Source organism: Telopea speciosissima, chromosome 8, assembly GCF_018873765.1.
Source record: "Telopea speciosissima isolate NSW1024214 ecotype Mountain lineage chromosome 8, Tspe_v1, whole genome shotgun sequence".
NCBI lineage: Eukaryota > Viridiplantae > Streptophyta > Magnoliopsida > Proteales > Proteaceae > Telopea > Telopea speciosissima.
The window spans coordinates 520,161-541,362 of NC_057923.1; the positions used below are offsets into that span (position 1 = coordinate 520,161).

The window sequence follows — 21,202 nt, forward strand, 5'->3', positions numbered from 1 at the left end:
ATCACTTAATTGGAAAGAACCCGAAATCATCAGTCATGCTTGCATGAATGTGTGTGTGGGTGGGTGTGTGTGGCCCAATGAAACGCTAGTTTTCCTCCAACCTCCCCACTCCCTTTTTGGGTTTGACTAGCAGACTTCCCTGATGTAAAATCAAAATTATGCACCTTAAATGAACAAATGATTCAACCACAATGGAGCAATATATTACATTTTTTATTTAGCACCACTCTCTACGATGCAAGCTAAATTAAATCAAAAACCAAAAAAGAGAACACCTTTTCCTGCAGATCGAGGTCCGTCGAGCTCATCAAATTAACCACAGTTTTCAAGAAGAAAGGATTGGAGAAGAAAGGAAACTCTTGTTTATTCGCTTTCACTAACTGAAATTCGGCCAAATCTGCTAAAAGAGAAACAGATTTCCTACGAAGCCTGATATCAATGCTGGAGTTTCTCATCATGTCCTACAAATCAGAAATCATCAGTCAACAGATGGAACCACAAGAAGGTAATTTGAGTGCCTTCTTAATTATTTACCAATTGACCTGTAGAATCAAATCTCCACCTTCTGCATAGAACAGTTCTTGCCCATCTAAATTTCCCCTGATTAATGCTGACACAGCATATAAGACTTTTGCTGCCTCTTCCGCAGAACTAGATTTCAACATCTCCATTAGCTTCTTCAGTGCACCAAGCTCTATAATCTGAGACACATTAGCATTTTAAGATCCGATATTGTAACACACAAGCAAGTGAACATCACTTCAATACAAAGGAAAGTCAAAATGTGACTAGTAAACAAATTGAGAATGTAAGATGAGCTGGTTTTCTAATTCACATAACAATATGCCATTCACTTCAATTTTTTAAAAAGAAAATGTTGAAAAATAAATACGATTATTTACAAGCAACCAGCAAGTAGAATGAAAGATCTTGAAAAACAAATATGAGTAATTAAGTAATCCAACAAGAAAATGGAAGAACATTTGCTGACCTGCTTCTGGACAACTGGGTTGTTTTGACTGGCTTTTCCAATAATCCATGCAGAAGTGCTCCGTATCTCTGGATTAGAGTTATCAAGCTCAAGAATCACCACTGCCAGGCCCCCAAGTTTGTTCAGATCTAATAAACATAAAAAAACGCATTACAGGAAGGGTCATCCCCACCCCCCACCCCCATGGGAAATGGAATAGAATATAACTAACAAAGGATAGGCATTTCCCTAGTGTCTTCATCAATATATTGAGATAAGTCACTAGGGAAATCAAAAGGAGACAACATTTGCACACATAATAAACAGAAGTTTCCTTCTCAACAGCCTAAAAATTATGTATTATCAAATTTCAGTAAGCTTCCATCAATCTTTTCTTCAATGTCATAGAACTAGTGCATGCAAATAGTGTGCAACACCCCGCAAGCAGGTCATGAATATATAGTAATTTAATATACTAAGGTATATTCATATGTACTATGGTAGGTATTATATGATTGTAAGATATATTTACATGATACTTTGGCTTGATATTTTAGGACTTGAGAGACTTGGGTGTTACGATAAACAGATTGAATCTGCAAATCATTGTAACAAGCAAGGTGAGGGAATCATACTAGTATTTCTATATGATGTATATTGAAATGTATGAGCACGGCTTTGTGTTTTATGATGTGTAATATAATGTGTTAGCATGATATGGATTATTATATATTTAAATGTTTGACTTGTATGCATGATTCATGAATGTGAGAGAATTATATATGTGTTGCTATATGAGGAGTATTGAAATATTTGATATGACACATTTAAAATTATATGATTATGATGAGCTGAATGATATGATGTTAAGTATATGTTAAGGTGTTACATGACAAGTTATATGAGTATATGTTTGTGTACAAGAAATGTAAGCATGTGAATGAGAAATGTAAATATGTTAACAAGAGTATGAGTTATGTGAACAAGTGTACAAGAAATGTGAATCAAGTGAATGAGATTGATAATAGTAGTACTACGAGAACATGATCCTGTGAATAATGTCCATTTCCAGTAGGTGGTTATGTACTAGATGATGTTTCTTATGAGTTAAGGACTCAGTAAAATCCTGTATGTGGAAGAGCTAAGGACTCAATAAAATCTTGTATGTGATACAAGAGCAAGCTAAGGACTCGGTCAAATCATGTATGTGATACGAGATTATCAATCTGTCAGTCCTCTCCCGGGCTGCAATACTAGAGTTGAATAGATGATACGAGGCCAGGCTAACCTCAACTATTATGTACACAATCGATATTTCACAATATTGACTAAGACTTACTCTAACAGTAAAACATTGTATGCATATCTGTACACTATTAATGAAGCACATGAGCACTTGATTATATTGTAATATGTTTTCCTCATTTAGCTGTTGGCTCATCCCTATTATGAATATTCTTTTCAGATGATGAGTTCAGATGAGAGATGTGCACAGCTCCAGACTCTATAGGCGGTGAGTGCACCTGGTGCACTAACCTTAGAGACAGGTTATGAGAACTTATGATGTTTAGATAAATAATGTGATAATACAATCTATTGATGTGATATAACTTTTGCTAACTATTCTAACTTTAGTATTTGTCACCAATAGAGTATCTACAATTTGTAAACCTTAAATCCAGCTCCAAGTGTTGTTAAATCTTCCGCTCTGTATGTATGTGATGCATGGGAGTTGGGTTATTATACAAATGTGAATGGTGGTTTCTGACCAATGACCGTGAGAACAGTACCTTATACCTTGTCCGGGTTTGGGGTCGTTACATAGTGGATAGGGCACAACCACTGCTACCAGGTAAGCATAAGAGCGAAGAGTCTCAGGCCAAAATAAGAAACTGCATCTACAATTTGGAAGAAGGAAGCAGAATGTGCTTTTCTTTTTTGGAGGGGGGGGGGAGTGGGAAAGAGACTGAGAGCGGCGATTCATTTTGCTGAAGTACCCATGTAGGACAAGATGACATGGGATAGGTATGGATCTGTGTTAGAACCTCCATATTTGTACACACTTCTTTATTTGATTTTTCTGGATGGGTGTAATCCATTACTAGCTCATACACAACACAAACAGAAAACTAGTATTATAACAAGTCCATGCCCTTAGAAATTTAATAGACTACCAATCTAGAATTCTTAGTTCGTTATAGACTACTCCATCCAGAATTCTTAGTTCGTGTTGCACATTCAAAATTGCATACTTTTCTTGTTAATGTTTTCAGTTTTGCATGTGGGTAATGAACCCAGCTTGATTATTAACTTGCTTGCTAGGAAATTGTACATAGTTGTTATGTATGCAATGTTCATGCAAGGCAGTACTGAGTACGTGAATGCATAATTGAGAATTCAGGTATGCACATCATTTAACTTCAATCACTGATTTACTGCGACTTGCATAGCTTGTATCTTAATAGGAACATAAACTCAGTACTAGGCTAAGAAATATTCAGCAAAAACACCATTGCTTTAATCATACACAACCAATGAAAAAACATCTTTTGCATCAATTAGTTCATCCAGGTCCAACAGTTTTCAATCTCATGAGGCCCTTCCAAAACCCAGCAATCCTTTACCAGAGCTGATACAAATACAATATCCTTCTGCTTCTAAATTCTCTTTCAAAATCCACCTGGATAAACCGATTCACATTACATTCATGAGAACTGGTTTTTCCAACAAAGCTGCTAAAGCTCTAATTGCTCCATTATTCTTGGAGGCCACCTTATCAGACTTCACTGAACCTAATAAACCAAGTCTTTTGAACTACAGTGAAACCAGATGCATCATGGGTTTGAAGAGACCCTACAATAGGTTTTGGCTAGTACACCAACCCCAAACCCATGAATCTATGAGCCCATTCTAGCATTAAACCATGTAGACTGACACCTAGGATTTCAAGTGGCCAAAACGCTAAATGCTTATTTACTGACTGTAATAATTCCAGATCTTTAGAAACCAGAGATCAGAGAAGTAGAAAGGAGAGGAAGAAGATGGAGAAGTCATGAGATGGGAAAAAGGTATCAAAAGGGCTGTGCGAAAGATTAAAATGACCTACCGCAACAGCCAACCTGCTGTATTTATAATGTTCTGAAGTAATTACATAACACGAATAAGCCTCTTAAACTCTTTAACCAGCCTAAGCCTAATCACAATTACAATAGGAACCAAAGTCTAGTGACAATAGGAAAGAAAATTACAATAAGAAACAAAACTACTTAGTCTAATTACAATCCCACGCTACTTGGTCTAATTACAATCCCAGTACAAAGGTCCATGAACACTCATGGACATCCAACCGAGATTCACACTCTCCACTCTCCCCTCAAGCTGGAGTATATACATCTCCCATACCCAGCTTGGAACAACCACCAAGAAACACAGGCCGAAACAACGCCTTTGTAAACATATCACCAAGTTGATTACCGGAGTTGACGAACGGAGTTGAAATACGCTTTTTCCATATCTGCATTCCTCACAAAATGACAACCAACCTCAATATACTTAGTCCTCTCATGAAACACTGGATTGCTAGCAATATAAATGGCAGCTTGATTATCACAATACATCTTCATTTGTTTAGGAACTGAGAACCCCAACTCTTGTAGGAGAGACTTCAACCACGTCAACACTGCTGCAGTATGAGCCATAGATCTATACTCAAGTCTCTACACCCGACCTAGCCACAGTAATCTGCTTCTTACTCCTCCAAGAAACAAGAATACCACCAATAAACGTATAATATCCAGCAGTTGATTTACGATCGTTGGCAGTACCTGTGCAATCAGCATTAGAATAATCCACAACATTAGTAACGACCATGACAACAATGAACCTTTGCTAGGAGCACCTTTAAGATACCTCAGAATGCGACAAACATCAGCCCAATGAGTATGTTTAGGATTCTCCAAAAATTGACTGATGACTCCAACAACAAAGGAAATGTTTGGACGAGTGATAGTCAAATAAATAAGTTTCTCTACTAGTTTTTTGTACTGATGTTTATCCCCGAACTCCTTGCCATCACACACCCCAAGTTTTGAAATTGGTTCCATAAGGTTGTCCACAGGCTTATAGTCCAACATACCTGTCTCAAATAGAAGGTCTAGAATGTATTTCCTCTTAGACAAACTAACAACTTTCTTGCAATGAACGATTTCAATCCCCAAAAAGTACTTGACCATCCCTTGGTCCTTCATCTTAAAATTATGATGAAGATATGCCTTTACCTCTTCAATGCCAGAAGGGTCATTAGCCATTACTTAAAATTATGAAATCATCAATGTACACAACTAGGATTACGACCTTGTCTCCCCCTCCCCAATAACGCACAAACACAAAGTGAGGAAAGAAGCACTGAGTGAACCCATAACCACCAATAACTGTACTCAACTTATCGAACCAAGCAAGTGGAGACTGTTTCAGCCCATATATAGTCTTTTGAAGTCGGTATACTTTAGACGCATTCTCCCCCTGAGCAGCATACCTAGAGGTTGCTCCATATAAACCTCTTCCTCAAGATCAGCATAAAGAAAGACACTTTTTATATCTAGCTGAAACAAAGGACAATCAAGATTCACTATCAAGGAGATAAAAACTCATAAATTTAAGAAGTGCTACGGGAGAGTCTCATTGACACCATAAATATGAGTGAAGCTTTTTGCAACCAACCGAGCTGTGAGTCGCCCAATTGAACCATCGGGAAGATATTTAACCATGTATGCCCAACGGCACCTTACAAGTTCCTCCCTGGGGTTAAGTCAATAAAGGTCGAAGTCCGTCGATCCAATAGAGCATCCATCTCAATAGACATAGAAGATAAAGACAATGCAAAGTTGTGAAGTAAAGGATGAAGATAAGAAACAGTAACAAATTGAGACATAGGATAAGCAATCTGGGATTGTTGAGTACAAGTTCAAGTACCTTTACGAAGAGCAACTGAAAATTCAGGAGATGGAAGATCCCCAGGTAAGGAATTTGAGGAAGTAGAGAGCGGTTGCGAATGAGCAGCTTGGTTCGTGGAAGTGGACTTTGGATGGCATTTGTAGACCTATAACTGTTTAGTTGGAGCACTATCAGAAGTAGAGTTAGCAAAGGGAATAAGAATTGGAATTGGTAGAGACATTAGAAGTTTAGAACAACAACATCCATCTGAAGGCTCTCAGCAGAAAAATATGGTGTAGATTCAAAGAAGGTAATATCAGCAGTGACAAAATATTGATGGTGAACGAGATCATAACATTTGTAACCTTTCTGAGTGCGAGCATAACCAAGACACACACTTGGTAACACGTGGGGATAATTTATCAATTCCAAGACAAAGGTTGAACAAAACAAACACAACCAAACACCCGTGGAGGCAAACCAAACAAATTAACATTAGGAAAGACAAGAGAATGGAGATTGATCACCAAAGACAACAAATGACATGCGGTTTATTAAATAGAAAGAAGCAAGAACTACATACTCCACAAATATTTGGGAACATACAAGTGAAACATCAATGACCTCGAGCAAGTGCTTGTTTTTCCTTTCAGCAACACCATTCTATTGAGAAGTATAGGAACAACTAGTTTGATGTATCATACCACACGCAAAGCAAAAATCAGATATTTCACGTTAGGTATATTCTAAGGCATTAATTGAACCGAAAAAACTCTAATTGGCACACCAAATTAAGTCTTAATTTCAGAATAAAGCTATTGAAATGTAGATAAAATTCAGACTGATCCTTTAACAAATATAACCACGCCATATGAGAGTGAACGTTAACAAAGGTAACAAATAAAGAAAACCTAAATAATTTTTTATACGACATGGACCCTATATATTGGAGTGAACTAAAGAAAACAAGGAAGAACTACGACAAGCATCACAAGATGAGAATGAGGTACGATCAAGGTATCGTATCGGTGGGGTGATTTCAAGCGACGTATCGTATCAGAGATACATATCGAACACTATAAACACGCATGGAAATGGTCAAGATACACATGTGAATACACTTTGGAATAAAAAAACAGTATAAATAAACAATATATAACAAGTATCATGCATAAACACCAAAATGGAGAATAATGTATAACCAAACAAGTGCATTAAATTGAAAATTTTATAAATGATGAGGTTTCTTACATTGTAGTATTGGATGACGCAAAGGATGATGTTGTAGCACTCCTTAATTCGTTTTTTAGTCCAAAAGTGTGAAAAGCCAAAATTAAATGTAAGATTTTAGACTCTTGATTGAGAGTTTTCCTTCATTTTTCCGTTAGAATAGGAGTCGTACCAAGTCTGTGAATGAAAAGGGATTTCTCATGGAATGTATCGACAGTGTCGATACGTATCGAAATGTATAGAGCCGTATCGGCCGATACATATCGATACGTATTAAACCACCTACAAAATCCTTTACCATATGTATCGATGGTATCGATATGTAAACACACCTCTAAATTGAACTTTTTCGAACTTGTGTGATTACAGGTTCTGGTTCGGTGTCCATGCTTGCCACTATGTTGTGGGCTGCATCGGTGATGGATTCGGAGCAATCCATTGACTCGCCTATGGAGGATTCCAAGGAGCCAGCACAGCTAGCCATCCTTGAATCCAAAGATCCTGCCGGGTCCCAGCACATCAGTTTCATATGCCAAACATGCTAGATCGAGCATATGCCGAACCTCACAATTTTCTAGTCTGGGTTATGTAAGTATTTGTCTTTACAAGTAGGACTGTAGTGTTAATAGTATAATTGGGGGGGGGCACAAATGTAAATTTACCCTTGTGGGACCCACATCCCTTGTGGTTTGGGGCTGCATGTGTGCCAACATGCCCAGGCCCACAATTATGGCTTGTTAGGTTTAAACCATAACTTAATTAAAAGACTTAGGTAATTAAATACCTTTTAAATTAGTTTAAAGAAACAGATTTTAGAAAAACCGAATTTACTAACCTAAGCCAAACAGCCCTTAGTACTACCCCCCATATATAAACTAATCTTAGTCTAAAAATTCATTTCCATCTAAACCTAAAACCGATTCAGCCTAATGAGAAAAAGAAGAAAAGGAAGATTTACCCGTGGCATGTCTGAACGGTACATACCACAAGGGTGAGGTGTTGGATAACTCGTGGCATGTCTGAAGGGAACATACTGGAATGTCATTCACTGTCCCAGCTCTGAAGAGTACATACCAAAATGGGAACAAACAGTACGGTTAACATTGAGGGTTCGTCGGGGTCTGATGTATTCATTCCGGAACCGACGGGTCTTCACCGTAGTAGAATGGTATTCCTGGGTGACTTCTGGGACTGGAAATATCATACCTACTACAGTAGCACTTATACCTCATGAGACTTAGAACTGTTGCTAGTAGCATCCTTAGTCTAGGTCATGCATCATGGACTATATGCACATGCTTGAATGTTTTCCCTTGCTGGGCTCAGTGGAGCTCACCCTTGTAGATATCCCTCTTTTTCAGATAGTGCAGTTGGTTCTGAGAAACCAGATGTTGGACTTGTGTCTACTTCAGACTTCCATACCGATGAGGGTTGTACGGTGCAGGAGTTTGAAGCTCATGAGGCTTCCTGCAAATGCGATGCGTGCGCGTTTGCGTGATTTAGCCTGATGGAGCAGGCTATTCTCTTTTTGTGTTTATATATTACTTTTGTGTAGTATAAGCTTCAGATATTGTTACACTTTTTCCTTGTATTACTTTTGCAAGAACTATAATGATGCAATACATAGTTACATTTAATATAAATATCTAGTTATCACTTGATCTCCTTATTTATTGTTGTTATTATTACTTCTTATTCTCTTCTGTTGCATTGATTTACTGTATTTGATGAACTGTGAATGGGAGTATTGCACTATTGATCCTGGAGGATTGATTGGGTGCCAGTTGGCATCCTGTCACACCATGCCCTTATTAACCGGGCCGGGGTGTGACATTTTAGTGGTATCAGAGCGACTGTGCTCTACTCCTATTTACAGCCTAAATCATAACACAACAGCATTTTAGACTCATTGACCCGAAGGTGAGTCTACCTTAAGATAAATTAAAAGCTTCAATTAAAAAACTATAAGTATAAAAGAATTGTGGAATGTAAAATGTAGTGTAAAGGAAAACATAAACTTATATATATCTATATATATATATATATATATTCAGATTGTTAAGTACAAGTTAAGTACAAAATTTCAGCATTATATGCTGATTGAGTTACATCTGTTAGGTAAAAACAGGAAAAGTTACATAAGCTTTTTTTTTTTTTAAAAAAGTGAAGACTAAAAAACTAAATCTAGAAACAGCTAAGATGAAGACCAATAAGTATTCACGGCTGTGGTGGTGGTGGTGCCTGTCCTGAGAAGTAGGACCTCCACTGACCCAACTCTGCCTCTACGGCGCCTACTCGGCTGCCAACCTGGGTGAGGTCCTGCCTCATATCTGAGAATCCACGTGCCACTGTCCTCTCCAAGGAGTCGAGGCGACTGAACAGCTGTCCCCAAGTGCTAGCATCTCCTTAGATGTGCGGGGCAGCAGAAGAAGAAGAAGCACCAGGGTGTCCAGAATGCCTCAGTAGGCTGTGTGCCTATGGGAATATCACCAGACACCCTCATGTAACCACACTCTGCCCTCTCCTCATCAGGGACCTCCCCTGCAATCTCCTCCTCATCCCCTGCGGGCTGTGCTAACTCGGTACAGTTTGGGTGACCAAGCCCTAGAGTAAAGGGTGGAAGCTAGATATGCATCTTGACAAGAGAGATCTGACTTATGTTTACCACTCTCTTTGTCGAAGGCTCCTCATCTACAAGTCGGACACCATACTGATGGAAGATCTTGGTGAGCAATCTCCCATAAACCAAGTTCCCACGCCCGGGGTTGTCGTGAAGATACGCCATAGTAAGCATGATGGCATATGGCAAGCATATCTAGTAGCCTGTATATAGACAATAAGTGGCAAGGACCTGCATAGATGAAAGCTCGGTGTGATGGCCCCGACATTATGACCACATATCTTGGAAAGCACCCGAGCAGAGGGTATAAACTCCAACTCTGATAACACCCTCTCATACGGTGCCCCATCGGTGAGCACCGAAAACAGCCACTATATCTCCATAAGTGAGAGGAACTCTGAAGTCACTATCCTCGAAGAACCATATCTCCTCTCGCCCTCGTTGGATATCTCCAACAAGGCTGCCAGTTGAGCGGTACAGAAGGAAATCTCCCGGCCCTTCATGTAGCTGCTCACAATGAACTCTTCCCCCTCATGTCAATAGGCAAGGTTGCTGTAGAAGAGCCGAACCAATCGGGGGTAGCAAGAACTGGCTGGCTGAACCATTGGGAGCCAACCCAAGTTTTCAAACCTCTGTTGGACCTTGAATGTGTTCAAGTCTGCTAAAATCACACCCCGCTCTTCTTCCACTGTCCGACCCATGAACCAAGCCCCATACCTCTCTTCTTCCATGGCATTCCGGAAGAACATGGGCTCAAAGTCAATTGTGGGTGCGGGGGCACCTATTCCCCTACTACCCCTTCCTCTACCACCTCGCCCTCTAGCTGCAGCCATGCTAATAGTAGGACTGCAAAGGTTTAAGAGAACAAGTCTTTCTTTTAAAACATGTATGCATGTGCGTGTGCAAGTGCATTGCACTACCTAAGGATTTGAAGACTAGGAAAAGATAAGCAATGGCATTGAAAAGAGTACTAGGTAATAAGAGGAAAGTCTAGGAAAGCCTTAAATTTCGAAATAAACAACAATATAACAAAGAAAATGTGTTTGTGCATTTTTGCAAACACATTGTGGGCATCTTTTGAGTGTCAATAAGAAGAGAAACAATGTATACAAGTAACCAAAGAGAATAAAAGAAATAATAAAGGAAAATAATGAATATTGAATGTATACATTTGAAGTGCATTAGTTGTAAAAAATGAACAAGTAATGAGGTAAAGAGACTAAATGAGACATTTTTACAAATATATAGTGTGCACAGTTCTGTGCATGGTGGAAATAAAGAACAAGAGGACAATGAAACCATAAAAAAATGAAAAAGAAGGAAAAAGGGAGGTAGTGCATGCTAAGAATATGTTAACAAAAATGAAAACATGCAACAAGTGTCAAGAACACCAAAGAAAACTACTACTTAACATAGAAACCTAAAAAGAAGCAAAATATATTAGGTTATGAACATAAACTGAGAATCTAGTAAATAAATCACTTACTTGTAGATTAGGGAAGTAGATCAAAGGGTTTGAATGCTCAAAGTAGGTTAGAAAACCCTTAGGAGCTCTTTGGGAGTGAGACTGAGTTTAGAGAAGTAAAGACTAAAGTGGGAAATGAACAATGAACCATCGTTTTAAATTTAAATACAACTGTGTCGTCAACCGGTCGACCCAAATCCTGAATCCGTAGGACCTGAAATTTTAAACAAGGCCACTGTGAAGCCCTACAGTCGACTGTAGGACTTCAAACCTGAATCCGGTAGACTTAAAAATTTAAAATAAAATATAATAAAATACTATAAAATAAAGTACTAGATTATAATTATATAAACAATACATATATTAATAAATTAATATAGAATAGACCTAAAATGACAAGGGACTTAATTGTTGTTTTGTTTAATTATATTTTTTTTATGTAATATTGTTAGATATATGGGCCTTCGTCATTGTCTTTGTCTTTGTCTTGGCAGCCCTTTTAGCTTCAAAGTCAGTCGGTTTCCCATGAAGTTTCCAGCACTTCTCTTTGGTGTGATAGGGTTTGTGACAGTGCTCACAAACAACAGTCCCTGTAGTAGAATCACCAAGAGAAGCAGTGCCACTAGGTGCAGGAGAGGCCGGGACAGCAGCCTTGAGAGCTGATCTGCCAGTAATAGGAGGGTGCAACATGGAAGCCCTACGGTTTTCTTCAGAGGAGACAAGGGCATAGGATTGTTCAAGTGTGAGAAAAGGCTTGTGACCCAACACTTGAACCCGAATCTGATTATACTCCACATTTAACCCTGCTAGAAAATTATAAACTCGGATCTTGTCCACATGTTTCTTATATGAAGCAATATCCGCAGTTGTACTAGGGTGAAAGTCAGAAAAGTGGTCCAATTGCTGCCAAAGGCTGCGCAAAGTAGCATAGTATTTGGAGACTGTCAACTTTCCCTGAGTAGTGTGAAGGACCATCTTCCTGATTTCATAGACCTGGGCATCATTGCCAAGCTGTCCGTAGGTTTCCTTGCAAGCAGCCCAAATTTCCGAGGCTGTGTCAAGGAGAAAAAAAATTATGCTGTAGAACTGTAGTCATCGAACTGATCAAGTCGGACATAAGAACTCTATTGTTGGCAAGCCACTTGTCCTGAGCAGCTCCAATCTCGGTTGGCATAACACTGGTTCCAGTAATATGACCAATAAGGCCACGGCCAACAATGGCAAAGAAAGCAGACCTAGACCAAAGCAAGTAATTAGTGCCATCCAACTTGATTGGATTAGGAGGAAAGGTATGACAATCTGACTTGCTTTGTCCATCACCAACAGAAGTAGCAGTCGAATCCATAGTGTCACCCATGAAGACAGGAGAGATCCCCAAATCACAGAATGGGGCTGTAGTGAAGAGAAACCCAGAAAATCCTTCAAGTTAAGGGCTGAAAAAGGATGAGAGCCCTCTAGTAATGAAGGAACAAATGTCTCCAAAAATCAGCAACAATAGATAATTAGAACCTTGAGATTGATTTTTTCAGGGTTTTGAAAAACCCTAAAAGTGCTGAAATCAATAAGAGGAGAAGAAGCCTAAAAAGGGAGTAGATGAGGCTGAAATTGCAGTCGAATATGCCTTGAATAGGGGAGAATCAGTCCTCAAAAAATCAGAATCAACTGACAGGTGGAACCCCTAGATCGACTATTGTCAGGATTTTGAAAAACCCTGAGATTGTGAAAAAAAATCGAACTTGAGGGCTCTTCAACTTGATGTAGATGCTGGAATACCAATCTGCTGCAGTTCCAGAGCACCAAAAAAGTGAGCAAATCCCTTATAGTAGAGATGGAATGTGTCCAAGGAAGGCTGAAGTCTTCAATTTTCGCAGTAAGGAGGCAAAACACCCTATTGATCAGATCTGGAAACCATGGGATGAGGTAAAAAAGGAGGGCAGCAATTGGATCAACAGATCACCTCATCAGTGCTGCCCTATGGGAAAAAGAAAAGCAAAACAAAGGGAAGAAGAGAAGAGAAAACAGATCGAGAATTAGAGAGGGGAGGGGGATTGAGAATGGCAAAAAGTTCTAATTCAAACCTGCTCTGATACCATGTAGACAGGATCTGAATTAGAATACTAGGCTTGGATGATTAATTCATCCCAAGGCCCATCAGACTGAGACTGTTACTGCAGCCCCTGCTAGTCTGCTACTGACACTGGTCTATCCCAGGATGATCTACAGGCATTCCTACGTATGCTAAGGTCTTCCGCTGCTGCTGCCTCTACTACATCAGCTCCTGCCAGTTCTTCTGCTCCTTCATGTTCACACTTTGCCCGATTAGGTATTCCATTTGGAGGTCATTGTGCTTCTGTAGCTTCCCATCCTTGGATCATAGATTCTGGAACTACAGATTATATGACCGGTTCCTCTGGTTTGTTTCATAGATATTCTCCCACTTTTAGGAAAGACAAGGTCAAGGTGGCTGATGGTTCCCTTTCTTCCATATCTGGAAAAGGAATCATCCACTGCACTTCCTCTCTTCCCTTGTCTTCTGTTTTGCACATTCGTAGTTTTACTACTAACCTTCTTTCCATTAGTAGTATTACTCGTGATCTTAACTGCAAAGTCACTTTCTTGCCTTCTTATTGTGTGTTTAAGGATATGGACTCTGTGAAGACGATTGGATTGGGTAAAGTGCACAGTGGGCTGTACCTGCTTGATGACGGTTGCTTCTCTCCACCACCATTGCCTTCTCCGCTACACCAGAACTCCATGGTCTTTTCTGAACTCTACCAGTGGTACTCTAGGTTAGGTCACCCCCCTTTAGGAATTTTAGCTCATTTATTTCCTAGTTTGGTTACCCTTCGTACTAAGGATGACTTTTTTTGTGAGGCTTGTGTTCTGGCCAAATAGACACTTTCAACTTATCCAATTTCAAATAAAAGGAGTTCTGCTTGTTTTCAATTGGTGCATTCTGATGTTTGAGGCCCTAGTCGTAAAACATCTATTTCGGGTCATCGTTGGTTTGTCTCTATCATTGATTGTCATTCTAGGAATACCTGGGTGTATCTTTTGCACACAAAAAATCAGGCACTCAATTCCAGGCTGCTCTCATGGTATTGAGAAGTGATAATGGAACAGAGTATACAGAATCACAATTTCAAAAATATTTGGCTGATCATGGAATCATTAATCAAACTAGTTGTGTTGATACCCCTGCCCATAGTGGTGTGGCAGAAAGGAAAAATCGCCACTTATCAGAGATGGCCAGGGCTTTGATGTTTGCGAGGAATGTCCCATCTCAATATTGGGGGGATGCAATTCTCACTACGGCCTATCTCATCAATAGGCTACCCTCTCGGGTTCTTAACTCCCGTAGCCCCTTTGATATTTTAATGGGAAATTCCTCATTTATTGTGCCTCCCAAGGTGTTTGGTTGTGTGTGTTATGCTAGAGATACCAAATCTCCAGGCAATCTTGAACCTCGGGGGCTCCGTTGTATTTTCTTGGGTTATTCTCCAACCCAGAAAGGTTATAAATGTTACCATCCCCCTTCCCGCCGTACAATGGTTAGTATGGATGTTATTTTCCATGAGTCCCTTTCTTATTATTCTTCGTCACCTCTTCAGGGGGAGAGTTCTAGTAAAGATGTGTCTTTTGAGATTCCTCTACCTGAGGTTCCTCTGGCTGCTGCCCAGCCTTCTTTACCACCCACGGCTGGCTGTCCAACCTTCTTTATCACCACCCACAGCTGCTGTCCAGCCTTCTTCACCACCCACGGCTGCTGTCCAGCCTCTTTTGGATGCTGCTCATCATACTTTAGATGCTGCCCACCCACTTTGGTTAATGCCCAACGTCCTCTGGTTGTCCTCCCTCACCTAATGGGAATCCTTTACAGTGGGATACCATAGAAAATAGTGTTGTTAACGTTCCAATCCAGGGGGAGTTGATTCCAGTCCAGAGAACTATTGGTGAATTTCATAAGAGAATTGACAACTCCAACATACTCACCTATACAAGGGGCAAATCCAACAAAGGGCAGTTGCAACCCACTGTAGCACCAGGCTCCATCCAATTGCCGGCTCCAGACCCGGATCTACATCTCCTGGTAATCCCTCTTCTTCCGACCTACCTATTGTTCATCGCAAAGGTACTAGGACTTGTACTTTACATCCCATATCTCGTTTTGTTTCTTATAGCTCTCTTTCTCCCTCTTTTTGTGCTTTTGTAGGTTCACTTTCCTCTATCTCGATTCTTAAAAATTGGCAGGAAGCATCTACAGATGGAAAGTGGAAGGCAGTAATATTGGAAGAAATGAGAGCACTACACAAAAATAATACGTGGGATTTTGTGACTATTCCTCCAGGAAAAAAACTAGTGGGATGTAAATGGGTGTTCGTGGTCAAACAGAAGGATGACGTTTCGGTGGATAGGTATAAGGCACATTTGGTTGCAAAGGGGTTCACTCAGACTTATGGAGATGACTATCAGAAGACCTTTGCACCAATGGCAAAGCTCAACACCATCAGGGTGTTATTATCTTATGCTGCAAATCTTAGGTGGGATCTTCAGCAGTTAGATGTGAAGAATGCCTTCCTCCATGGGGAGCAGGAGGAGGTATATATGGACATTCCACCAGGCTTCTCTGATGACAGGACTAGGGGTAGGGTCTGTAAATTGAAGCGTGCTCTTTATGGGTTGAAGCAGTCACCTAGAGCCTGGTTTGGCAAATTTCATAAGGCTATGATTTCAGCAGGTTACAAGCAGAGCAATGCTGATTACACTTTGTTTATCAGACGAGTTGATGACAAGGTTACTCTTCTCATAGTCTATGTGGATGATATTGTGGTCACTGGTAATGATGATGCTGCAATCAGGGATTTGAAGCTTCTCCTTGGCCGTGAGTTTGAGGTCAAAGATCTTGGCCCTCTAAAATATTTTCTAGGGATAGAAGTTGCTCGATCTTCAAAGGGCATCTTTCTTTCTCAAAGAAAATATGTCCTTGATCTATTGACTGAGACACGGCTGCTAGGTTGTCATCCTTCAGATACTCATATGGAAAGCTACTACAGAACTTAGGGAGAAAGAGGGTGAGCCTATTGACAAGGGTGGTTATCAGCGGTTAGTGGGCAAATTAATCTACCTTTCTCACACACAACCTGACATAGCAGTTGCTATAAGTTTGGTAAGCCAGTTCATACATGATCCTTATTCCTCTCATATGGATGCGGTCCGTCGTATTTTGAGGTATTTGAAGTCTGCTCCAGGAAAGGGAATCCTTCTATCTCCCAATGGTCACGTTAAGATTGAAGCTAATACTGATGCCGATTGGGCTGGTTCTACTGACAGGAAATCTATCTCTGGCTATTGTTCCTTTGTGGGTGGGAACCTTGTCACATGGCGTAGCAAAAAGCAGAATGTTGTGGCAAGGTCCAATGCTGAAGCCGAGTTTCGTGCAATGGCACAAGGCATTTGTGAACTTCTCTGGCTTAAAGGATTATTGTAGGATCTCGGTGTTGCTGTCCATCTTCCCATGATGCTTTATTGTGACAATAAAACTGCCATTAGCATTGCTCATAACCTTGTCCAGCATGATCGCACTAAACACGTGGAGATTAACCGACATTTCATCAAGGAGAAGCTTGAAGCCGGCCTCAGTTGTGTTCCCTTTGTGAAGTCTACTAATCAACCGGCTGATGTGTTCACTAAGGGACTGAGTAGCAAGCTGTTTCATCCTATCTTAGTCAAGTTGGGCATGCATGATATATATGCTCCAACTTGAGGGGGAGTGTTAGATATATGGGCCAAAATACTGTGGGGGTATTCTGGAGTTTTTTGCCCTTTGTTATTTTATTTTTATATGTGGTTTAGTCCCACATTGCTCATGTAAATATTTTACTGTTTTATTATTCTTATAAATAAAGATGTGCTTGGGATGAATTAATCATCCAAGCCTAGTATTCTAATTCAGATCCTGTCCACAAATACCATATATTAATGTTAAATCTTTGTATTTATATGCTTTATATATGTATACTAGAATTATATAACTTATTGTAACACTGTGCCTTATATAGTAATTGCAATATCAGCGTGATACATCGCTGCAACTCCAATGAGTTACACGCTGAGGCCAATTGGTGAATATGTTTACAATAATGAAAGCATTGACGATCTAAATTGCAAACTCGAACTGATTATTAGTGACCGGAGGTACCTCCAGTCTGTGTTATGGAATGATCGAACCCTGATGACTAGGGACTTCAATGTCATCGAGCGAAGGATGGGATTCCTTCAACATCATACTGCCCGTATCGAAAGCATATTTAATCGGTGGACGGACCAAATTCAATGCCTTAGATAGGGCATTATAACTGTATGTCTTTGTTTAACCCCAGTATTTTACTATTGCATCTATACTTCGATGTTATTGATGCATATCAAACTATTGTTTTAAATGCTAATAGTTTGATTCTTTCCCCAGCTGATCAACCATGGTTGGACAACATCCGAACACCTATCAGCAGATGAACACTTGAGGACGTACTAATACGTAATACGGCCTCCACTTCTAATCCCCATAATGTTGATCAGTCTCAAAGGGAGGATACTTATGAAAATCCTCCGAACCTCACAAGCCAGGATGTTACCACTATTGTGGATCATATGATGGACCGTCAACAACAGTAAATGCAGCAATTCATGACCACTACGGCCACGCAGTTACAAACTGCCATGAGGACCACCCAGGCCCCTCCTGCTGCCCCTGCTGCTCCTGCTGCCCAAGCTGCCCCTGCAACTCATGTTCCACCAATAGCTCCTCCTGCCCCTGATGCCACCGCAAATGATGCCACTGGCCGCTTAATGGAAAGATTCTTGAAGATTCAGCCCCTGATCTTTGCTGGAATTTCTAAGGACTCTCTCCTACCAGTAAAGTGGGTTAAAGAAATGGAGAAAGCCTTTAACTTCTTAGGCTGCAATGAAGAACAAAAGATTTCTGGTGCAAGGTATAAGCTTCAGCAAGAAGCAGAAGCCTGGTGGCAGATCACCAAGCCCATTTTGGCTGCTGCCCACCCTGTTCTAACTTGGGAAATCTTCAAGGAAGCCTTCTTTGGCAACTACTTCCCTAGTAGTGTGAGGAAGAAGAAGGAAGTTGAACTCATGGAGCTAATTCAGGGGCCAAGATCTGTGTTAGAGTATCAACAGAAGTTCGAGGAACTCTTTTTCTTCGCCCCTCCCCACCTAAACACTGATGAAGCAAAAGCACAGAAGTTTGGGGATGGTTTGAGGCGATCCCTTTCCACACTAATGATCACTCACAAGGCTCAGGGTTATTCCAAAGTAGTACAGCTTGCGAAGAGGATTGAAGATAAACAGAGAGACACCTATCTGACCAATCAAGGGTCTGGCAAGAGATCAGTACCCTTTGCAGACACGGGATACAACAAATCCCCTAAGCCAGTCTACTACAGCTCGGCCTCTTCTCAGCCTCAAAAGGGGGCTACAGAGTCATCTGCTCCTACGACAGTATATGCAAACCCCAACACCAAGGCTATAGAAGCCCCAGCAAACGTAGCCAGCCAAGAAGCCAAGTACTACAATTGTGGCCAAGCGGGCCACTAAACAAGGACCTGCTTCAATCAGAGACTCCCACTACCTAATCGACAACAAGGCAACTAGCCTCAAGGTTGAATTTACTCTATCTCCGCTGGGGATGCTGAGGCGAGCTAGACTGTGGTTATAGGTATAAATTCTGCCTATACATCTTCCATGTACTCATTGTCTGGTAACATACACATGCATTCATCAAGACTTTATCGATTAGGTACCATTCTTGTCTATGCATCACCAACATATACCCTATTTGACACCGAGCCACGCACTCCTTTGTGTCTCCATCTTTTGCCAAGAGAATGGGGATTCTGCCCAAGAGTTTCGGGAGCGACTTGGCGGTTAGCACACCCATAGCGTCAGTGATAGAACTAGACACAGTATATGAGCCATGCCCTATAAGGATTGCTGCCCGAGAAATGATAGCACACCTAATTCAACTTGATATGACTGACTTTGATGTCATATTGGGTATGGATTGGTTGGCAGCATACAAAGCAAATGTGCTTTGTGAGAGATAAGAAGAAAAAGTCAACGTAGGCAGTCATCTCGGTACTTCAGATGAAGAAACTGCATAGCAAGGGTTGCCAGGGATACCTTGTCTCGATGATGGATACAGAGACCAAGGTTAGGCCTATGTTGGAAATTCCTGTTGTAAGGGAGTTTCCTGAGGTTTTCCCTGATGACTTGACAAGTCCACCTTTGCTAAGGGAGACTGAGTTTATAGTTGATTTGCTTCCTGGATCGGCGCCAGAGTCCAAAGCACCTTACATAATGGCAGCAAGTGAATTGAAGGAATTGCAAGCTCAACTGCAAGACTTATTGAAAAAGAGGTTTGTAAGGCCAAGTGTCTCACCTTGGGGTACACCGGTATTATTTGTTAAGAAGAAGGATGGGAGCATGCGAATGTGCATAGATTACCGAGAGCTGAACAACTTGACAATCAAGAACAGGTATCCTTTGCCAAGAATTGATGACCTCTTTGATCAACTACAAGGTGCAAGAGTGTTTTCGAAGATTGATCTCAGATCTGGATACCATCAACTTCGAGTCAAGGAAGGTGACATCAATAAGACAGCCTTTCGGACTCGATACAGGCATTACGAATTCTTAGTGATGCCCTTTGGCCTTACTAATGCGCTGACAGCCTTTATGGATCTAATGAATCGAGTTTTCTACGATGTCTTGGATAAATTTGTAATTGGATCCTTTGATGACATCTTGGTTTACTCAAAGAATGAAGAAGAATACGCCGAGCACTTGAGGTTCGTGATGCAAAGACTAAGGGAGAAACAGTTGTATGTCAAATTCAGCAAATGTAAATTTTGACTACCTCAAGTTGGGTTTCTAGGCCACATTGTTTCAGCAAAGGCAATTGAAGTGGATCCAGCCAAGATTGAAGCAATTGTGAACTGGGAGACACCCAAATCAGTAATAGAAATAAGAAGTTTCCTGGGACTAGCGGGGTATTACAGGAAATTCATAGAAAAATTTTCTAAGATAGCAATGCCTATGACCCAGTTGACAAAGAAAGGTGTTAAGTATGAGTGGACTGAGGCTTGTGAGAAAAGCTTTCAAGAGCTGAAGCAAAAGCTAGTAACAACCCCTGTTCTAATTGTTCCAAATGGCACTAAAGTAATGGTTGTATACACCGATGCTTCCAAAGTAGGGCTAGGTTGTGTACTGATGCAACATGGGAAGGTTGTCGCATATGCTTCTCGACAATTGAAGAAGTACGAGAAAAATTACCCCACACATGATCTAGAATTGGCTACAGTGGTCTTTGCCTTGAAATCTGGAGGCATTACCTCTATGGGGAGAAGACAGAAATATACACAGATCATAAGAGCCTTAAGTATTTCTTCACTGAGAAGGAATTGAACATGAGACAGAGAAGATGGCTGGAACTTGTAAAGGACTATGAATTTGAGATCCTCTACCATCCAGGCAAACCCAATGTAGTGGCTGATGCTCTGAGTAAGAAGTTACAACGCTGGTCAACAGAGATGATACAATTGAACAAGCATCTAGTGAAGGAGTTCAAGGATCTAGACATGACCTTTGTGAGGGGAAATACCATTGAGGCCTTAGCCGTGCTAACTGTGGAGTCTTCACTTAGAGCACGGATCATTTCAGCCCAATCCTCCGATGAAGAATTTCAAAGGATAATGGAAGAGATCAAAGAGGGTAGACAGAGGGACTTGGACTTTACTCTAACTCCAAGTGGTGTCCTCATGTTCAGGGGCAGATTGTGTGTGCTTGTAGCTGATGACCTGAAAAATCTGGTGTTGAAGGAGGCACACCAATCTTTAGTGTCTATACATCCAGGGAGTACAAAGATGTACAAGGACCTGAAGCAGTACTTGTGGTGGTACGGAATGAAGAATGATGT

The 21,202-nt window shown here is 40.6% G+C and overlaps 1 protein-coding gene and 1 long non-coding RNA gene across 4 annotated transcripts in view; one reads left to right on the forward strand and one right to left on the reverse strand.

The window, feature by feature from the left end:
- The window catches only part of LOC122672799 (hsp70 nucleotide exchange factor FES1), a 70,186-nt gene that overhangs the window by 565 nt on the left and 48,419 nt on the right, over positions 1-21,202 (reverse strand). For all 3 annotated transcript variants that reach the window (XM_043870293.1, XM_043870292.1, XM_043870290.1), the window contains 3 exons: positions 992-1,119; positions 543-701; positions 276-461 (listed from right to left, as the gene is read on the reverse strand). In XM_043870293.1, the coding sequence (XP_043726228.1) occupies positions 276-461; positions 543-701; positions 992-1,119 (473 nt within the window). The remainder of the gene's footprint in view (positions 1-275; positions 462-542; positions 702-991; positions 1,120-21,202) is intronic.
- LOC122672800 lies at positions 3,786-20,269 on the forward strand. Its single transcript, XR_006334482.1, has 4 exons — positions 3,786-3,952; positions 13,667-13,671; positions 20,076-20,079; positions 20,259-20,269. It is a non-coding gene; the product is annotated as an uncharacterized LOC122672800 (long non-coding RNA).